At 47.9% G+C, this 7500-nt stretch overlaps 4 protein-coding genes across 6 annotated transcripts in view; 2 read left to right on the plus strand and 2 right to left on the minus strand.

Annotated features, from left to right (window-relative positions):
• The window catches only part of LOC125957658 (uncharacterized), a 367185-nt gene that overhangs the window by 67421 nt on the left and 292264 nt on the right, over positions 1-7500 (plus strand). The window lies entirely within an intron of this gene.
• Positions 529-2364, minus strand: LOC125957672 (uncharacterized). Of its 3 annotated transcripts, XM_049690532.1 has the most exons (5): positions 2217-2244; positions 2098-2148; positions 1541-2029; positions 1146-1404; positions 529-1053 (listed from the first exon to the last, which is right to left on the minus strand). In XM_049690532.1, exons 3-5 carry the CDS (start codon positions 1825-1827, stop codon positions 874-876), a joined length of 726 nt encoding a protein of 241 aa, XP_049546489.1. In that variant the 5' UTR covers positions 1828-2029; positions 2098-2148; positions 2217-2244; the 3' UTR covers positions 529-873. The 3 variants fall into 3 exon arrangements, with proteins under 3 accessions (XP_049546489.1, XP_049546490.1, XP_049546488.1); XM_049690533.1 differs by lacking the exon at positions 2098-2148 and having other exon boundaries at positions 2217-2364; XM_049690531.1 differs by having other exon boundaries at positions 2098-2364.
• LOC125957687 (uncharacterized) lies at positions 2594-2992 on the plus strand. The gene is made up of 2 exons (XM_049690550.1): positions 2594-2715; positions 2777-2992. Exons 1-2 carry the CDS (start codon positions 2602-2604, stop codon positions 2990-2992), a joined length of 330 nt encoding a protein of 109 aa, XP_049546507.1. The 5' UTR covers positions 2594-2601.
• On the minus strand, positions 4701-5712 carry LOC125957682 (hemiasterlin resistant protein 1-like). Its single transcript, XM_049690544.1, has one exon. The coding sequence runs from the start codon at positions 5300-5302 to the stop codon at positions 4814-4816; it is 489 nt and encodes a 162-aa protein (XP_049546501.1). The 5' UTR covers positions 5303-5712; the 3' UTR covers positions 4701-4813.

Below are 7500 nucleotides of genomic sequence, written 5' to 3' on the forward strand. Positions count from 1 at the left end.
CGTGAACGAACGGTGCCATTGGGAGCACTCGCGAAGATGTGCTAGCGTTGTCCACCTTGTTGGAGCAGGGAAACACCCGAAAAAATAGTGGTTTGAATTTGTATTATTTTTTTACGTGTAGTTACATTACCATTTCGTGATGTACCATAATGAATCAGTTCACTCTCAGCGTACGTATCTTTTGCCAGAGTAACTTCCCAAGCGAAAAAATCTTGTGGATCATGGGGCTTTCGACATGTCGTTTGCCGCATCGCGACGTTCTTAAAGACACGTCAAAAGGAACGTGCTTGCAGTAAAATCCGCGCGTAATCCGTGCGTGAGCTCGAATCTCACTGCCGTGAGAAAGGTGCTCGACATTGCTCTACGTTTATAACCCTCGTGTTGAGTTGACAGAATTTGAATCTACGTTTATAACCCTCGTGTTGAGTTCGCCAGAGTCCGATATCCTACCTTCTTTCTCATTCTCATTTAAATCAAATGAAACTATTATAATATTGTACAATTAATTTATTTTACTATTGTATTAATGCCATGCATGGTGCTCTCTTTCGATACACTTCGATTCGATCTCGACTTTCGAATCGAATCAACTTCCTTCGCGGCAGTTTCGGTCGCACTGACGGCAACATCACCTTCACAGCATACGCAACTGTTGGATCACTGCCGTTCCGATGCGTCCTTTGGTTTTCTTTGCCATGGTGGCGAGGTGTAACGCTAGTAGATCGTCCGAAGCTATGCTAGCAGCATGCAGAATTCCACCTTAGTATGGGGACACCGTGATACCCGTACCTGGCAATGACAGTGGTGCTGGGCCACCGTACTCCGTGCCGAGATTATGTGGATGATGTGGTGGAGGAGTGCCGGCACCGTTTGCTATCCGCATTGTTCGTTGATCCGGTGAGCAACGAGTTGCTGCCGATTATGGTGGTGATGGTGATGATGGCCAGTCGAGGTGCCACTGTACGAATCATTCGGTGCCGATCGCTTTAACAAACCGTTCAACGAGGCTGGCGAGGAGAGCACATTCCCTTGGCCGATACATTCCTCCACATCCTTGGCCGATGCATGATGTGGATGGTGGTTGTCAAGAAGAGAAAGAGGTAAAGGGAATGAGAATGAATCAGACCACCGGTATAAGGACTTACCTTTCCTCGCTGTTTTCGTAAGTGGCATCCGATGAGGTACCGTTGCTGAACCTCACTGTGATGCTGATTCGAATGGTGGTGGTGATGGAGCGGATGATGCGTCAGTGCATGCCGCAGTAATTCATTGTGGATCCGTTCGTGGGATGACGAGCAGCAGCTGCTACCATTCCCGATCAGCAGAGGGGACTCCCCATTGACGATCAGGGCCTTAGCCGATCGTTCTCCCGCGCCGCGGTGATGTCGTGATAGCGGTGGCGTGCTACGGGTTAGAGATCATTGTTATCATTCATTGCGGGGTAGAGATCATTGATATCATTCATTACGGGGTAGAGATCATTGTTATGATTTGTATGTACAAATCCCGCCCGCCCCACCTCGGTGCCGACGCGACTTACCCATTACGGAAGTAGTTTTCGATGAACATTTTCGGTCCATGCTTCAGGGCAAGCACCGTTGTAGTCGCATTGACGTCCTCTATCGTCTCCGCACTCCACTCACGACCGGCGATTTCCTTCGGCACATCACCGGCACCATTCACGTATGGCGTACGGGCTGGCAACGGAGCATCTTTGTTCGAAAGGTGAGCGCATCCTTCACCTCCCCCATTCACCGCACCCCTTGCACCGGCTGCTGTGTCTACTGCACATGATGTACAGAATGCTGCTGTTGCTGCACAAATCATTCAATCGATCACTTCACTTCGTTCAAAAGTTAAGCGCATCCTTCAGTGCCTGCTCGAAGTTCTTCTCCCCCCGTAAAGGCCACCGACCGCAGAAAGGTAGGCAGGTTACACTACTTGGCCAACTCGACGCCACCGGGCCCTTCCTACACGGCAAAGTACACGACACGTTCTCCTCAAAGTTTAGTATGGAATTGTGAGCATCCTGTGGGGAAGGGAGAATCCGTGTTAGTGTCACCGTGGATTGATACGATCCGGTACCGGCGTACTTACTTCATCCCATAGCCTTTCTTATCATCCGGTGTTCCTTCATAATATCAGAAACTGCGTCACGATCACGATGCTGCGGATAAACGAGAAACAAACACGCATTTAAGGTGAACTACACTTACCTCAGCTTACTACGATGGTACACTACTGTTTCACTTATTCTACACTACACTTTTTACTCATTTAAAGGTTTTTTACTTATTTTAACACGCGATGTTGCAACCGGCGTTGCTATTGCGCCGTTTCTTTCCGGAATTTTCAGGACGACATCCAAATGACACACATACCATTACAGCAACTGCGTGTTTACAACCGGCACTCCCCATTGACAAGCAGCATGCAATGTAACCGCTTAATGTTTAAGCGGCCCCTAAGCGGCCACTGTGTAGAGAAACCTGCCTGTTTAGTGGCCGCTTAGCAGCCGCCTTAAACATTAAGCAGTTACATTGCATGCTGCTTGTCAATGGGGGGTGGCGGTTGTAAACACCCATTGGCTTCACGCACACTATGTCAAACCGATCGGTCGCGTGTTTATGTTTCAAATCCAAATTCAGAAAAGTGAAAATTCTAAATTCTAAGTGCACATCTAAACCAAGTACTGCAGTAGCTGAATCAACCATCGTAAGTATTTTAAAATAACATTATAATGCCGGCATAATATCAAGGATCAACATTCTTACAGAGCAACTTTAGCACATCTCCTACTCGTCATCAAACTCGTATCACGTTTGATCTCGGCTTCCAGTTTGATCTGCCGGATAACCTGAAAGGGTTGGGTTTGAACGTGTTCAGTTCACGTTCGTTGAAGGTGCTGGCCATGCCAGCCTCATCCGGATCATCATCGGCCATGTCAACCTCATCCGGACGATCATCGGCGATGCGTAGATCACCAATATGATGCCGCTGGTAATCGATGCCGAAAAAGGCATACAGCCACAGATGACGGAATGCATTATCATCGGTGAACTGACCTGCCGAAAGATGATCATGGTGTTGAACAAAATGGTCATGCTGGCTGTTGCGAGCGCGACCCCTCGGGATGGTAGAGCAACGTGCAATAAGGTCACCGGCAGTGTCCGCAATCCGCCCAAGGCAGCACCGGTGTGGAGAACGAACCTCGGAACCTGACCGGTGTTTTGAAGCTGAGTTTGCGGCCCCGATCGGTCGCAACGATCGATTGCGACCTCCGCGTGGTATCGTCAGTGTTCCGGGTGCACGCGGCGTTCAGCGGGATTGATTCACAAAGGGAAAATCGGCGGAAGGAGTTCAAAATCGGACAAATAAATGATTCGAAACTTTCATTCCACAGGGAAAAGACCGTCTCCGGGTTTTTATTAAAAAATATCGTTGGGTTAAATGCACCACCGGTGTCAGGAGGAAAATTGTTCTGATGAGGAGAGCTGTCCGTTCCTTCAGGAGGATAATTGTTCGAATAAAGAGCAGACAAGAGGATCGTGGTTGCTTGGGTAATAAAAAAATTAAATTTCACACGATTTGGTGTTGGACAGAGGATTTGGTGTTCTCATAAAAGAACTGTTTGAGCCTTCGAGGGGATTTAGTGTTCTCATAAGAGAACTGTTGGAGCCTTCAAGGGGATTTGGTATTCTCATAGAAGAACTGTTTGAGCCTTTGAGGGGATTTGGTGTTCTGATTGTTGTCAGCAGCAGAACTGTTGGAGCCTTCAGGGGGAGTTATTGTTCTCCTCATGAGAACTGAAGGCTACCTATGTTTGCTTGGGTACCCTGGTTGAAGAAGATGCCAAAGCGAGAGCTCCGTCAGCAGCAAGTCCACCCACTGTAGGGTGGACACCATATGTAGGGGCAAGTCCACCCACTTGGGGTATGTGGGTTTCCTCCGAGTCCGAGCCAACTGAATTTTCTGAAAAAAAAAATTAGTATCACTCAACTATTCGCACCAATTATTGATAATCGTTTGTTTTGACTTACCAGCTGCAAGATTAGCGTTTTCATATTGACGCTTTATTGCATTCTTCCGGCGATAGAACACGCCACTTTTTTGCAACTGCTTTGTACGATCCATTTTCACAACACGTTCACGGGAAAACACTCAACACTTTTCTTTCACAGAACAAAACAAGCACGTTTGAGGCTGAAGGCAAAGCGGCACAACACAATTTCACAGCACACAGTTCACGGGAAAACACTCAACACCTTTCGTTCACAGAACAAAACGAACACATTTGAGGTTGAAGGCACAACACAATTTCACAGCACAACACAATTACCAAATTTAAGCACCACTGGAGACACTGAACTATTTGCTTCGACGATTTTAGCGGAATGCGAGCGGACACGGCACTACGCGTTCATTTACACTCCCTCCCGCAACTACCTTCAGTTTAACGAATCTACCTGTCGGTTAAGTTTAAAAAAAATCGGTTTAAAAAAATCGAGTTTCATGCTCACAGCTCGAATTCGAGTACGTGAGACGTATCCAATGCTCGAAAAATGTGAGCAAACTCGCACGCGCCAGATTTAAGCACATCCAGCTCTTAATCCGCGCGTTTGGTACAATCGATGGGCTTGCTCAGCACATGAACCTGGCCAAATGCGCAGAATTTCAGCTCATATTCTCGTTGGGTTATCTTCGATGGAGGCTTTGAAAGCAACCGCTAAACACGTGGGAGCACATTTCAGGCAAACACGTTTCAGCGACAAGAGAGAGCAAAATTATCAAGTTATAATTTGAATAATGGTATTTAATGCTTCGTAATTTCCAATGATTTCTTCAACTTGCACTGATGCATCGCTTCCTTAAATCCTTCGCACAGTTTCGCGTCTCGCTGTTCATCGATGCAGGCCAGAAACTGTTTAATTTCCCAGTTACAATCATCGGACGCTAGTTCATGTTCGTTAACCGCGACCTTTCCTCTCGCATCGGTGTGAACCTTTGCCTCGATGGATTCTGCATTTTCTTCCTTCTGCGTTTCAGTGCCGGATCGTTCGAATAGTCCGCCCAAGGCACGGCCCAGCACGGAACCGATGGCAACGCCACCGGCCGTGGCAGCCATTTGAGCGAACATTCCGGAACCTGGCGCTGGAAGGTTAGTTAATTTTGGTGCCTCTTTCGATTGTTCTGCCGTGTGAGGTTGGGCCGGCGAAGATTTCGATGTGTTTGTTGGTTTGGGTGAGGAAGTGCGATTGGTATCGCGCGAGGACGATCCAGGACGCGATTGTCGACGTGGCATCTTGCGGCGAGTTAGTTTCTGTTACTAGAAGGATACTATGGATTTGCCAAGGACTGTGATGGTTTGACGGATTCAACAAACCGCACAGCTAGCTGAGATGCAATGTGGTGGATACACACCCATTTAATTCCCATTGCTGTCAGCGTTTAGTTAAATCTCTATAAGCCCGCATGTGACGTCAGCAAATATGTCCCTGGGTTGTTGGAACTTGATTGCTTACTGATAAAATGAGATAATTCCTTTAGAAAAAATGCCCTCGATGTCACCGAGCTCACGTTCACCCTATTTCGCTCTATTTATCTTGTGAAGCATCCGGCACCGCAATCGCAGGTACTGCAGATGAAGCGCTAGGAAGGAAGAAGAATCTAGAGCCTTCTGGCGCCATCAAGGTAAACACTGGCAGCGGAAATCTCGGCATTGCCATCATCGTATGTCTCCGTATACACCTTCCCAATAGATAAAAGAGGGAATCATACAATCAGGATAGTTAAATTGGGACAATACAACGGCATGAACACCACCCTCCTGCGACCGAGCTGCTGCTGTTGCTGCTGCTGCTGCTCCACGCTGGGCAATATATAATTATGGTCGCCAGCGTAGCCGCGAACGATGCAAACTCTGCTCAACAATGTGATATTGCCTCACTGTATCATACAACCCCGACTGGCACTAGACTGGAAGATAATAAAACCTTTATTTTTCATCTTTTTCTTCTGCCTATTTTACCAACACCGTTATCTTATCTTGCATCATCGCATTGCGATGCGCCGCGTACCGTGAAGCGAAATGTACCAGGTTAAACAACGGCTCCGTCGGTCTGTTCTTGTTCTCCGACCACTGCTGCCTGGAGGATGTATCTTGTCCTGGGTCTGGCGAGCAGAAGATCTTGAATATTTATTGAGCTTTATACCACCATAAGGGGTCGGAGATTGTTACTGCAGCATGCGCCTGACGCAAATCTGCGACAGGAACCAATATTATACTAAACTTAGTAAACTTAGTAAATTGTAGTAAATCGTTTAGACATGATAATTGAACGATAGCTGGAATTAGGCGCTCCGATGGATAACGTATAATCTTTAGATCAAACAAATGATGACGCACGGTCTTCATTATCTAGTTCAACTTCGAATACTATTAATTAGACCCTATAAGAGAGTGAGCGAACATAAGTTTAACCTCGATTCCGATTCCTTCGTTCGATGATCGATCGGTTATTATCTGTCAGCTTGCGTGCCACGGGCGGGTCGGGTGGCGCTCCATCTCCTAACAGCGAGCTGGCGTGTCGAAAGGTGTGAAGAAGCTGACAGCCGTCTTCCAACGATTAGATTGATAAAAGTGTTGTGTTGGAGTTTTTGTTCGGAGCTCCAACGCCATCATGCATGTGGGCGCAAAGCTCGCCTGCAAAGGGCAGTGTTGGGACCCGAGGGGCATCGACGCAGTCAATCGTGCAAGGCACCCGTACCAGTGCCACGGAACTATTGTAGGTCTCTTCCGCGCTCTAAATTAGATTGCTACGGCAAAGTAGAACGGCAAACACAACCGCCGCTGTGTGTGCATCATCATTCGATGGTGATAATGGCGTGATCATGTGCGTGCGATCCTTCGCGATCGATCTACTGAACCTTCAGTCAGCCACCAAGCTTACCTGCCACCATACAAAACGGTTAGCAGAAGCTATCGAAGGAGATGATGTGTCATCTTATGGCTAATAGTAGTAGCATAGTGATCGGGGATTTAGACACGATCGCATGCAGCCATTCTAAGTTCACGTTAGATGCCCAAGGTGTAGATTTTTATAGCGTTCACGCTCTTATCACGCACGCTATGCAGTATATTGCTGCGGACCTGCGCCATCATCATTGTCAGCAAACATGGTCGGAAGGGGAGCATCTTCACGCTGTGTGTCGTCAGATGGAGATGCCACAGCACTACTACCACCATGGTGACCTGCAGACCGAAGGTGGTGAAACTAGAGATAGGCAGCAGCAGCAGCAGCAACAGCAGCAGAGTCACCTGTACCTAAGACCCGTACGCCACCGTACGTACATTAAGCAAACGGTGTTAACATATTAGACAAACAGCGAACCGCCTCTCGGCTCTTCTGGTCTAACCGCCACCGCCGCCGCCGCCGCTGCCCAGGTCGGTGACGCAGCGGGGACCGTACTGTACCGTGTGCCCTTGCCGATCGTCTGCTA

Source organism: Anopheles darlingi, chromosome 3 (genome assembly GCF_943734745.1).
Source record: "Anopheles darlingi chromosome 3, idAnoDarlMG_H_01, whole genome shotgun sequence".
Classification (NCBI taxonomy): Eukaryota; Metazoa; Arthropoda; class Insecta; order Diptera; family Culicidae; genus Anopheles; species Anopheles darlingi.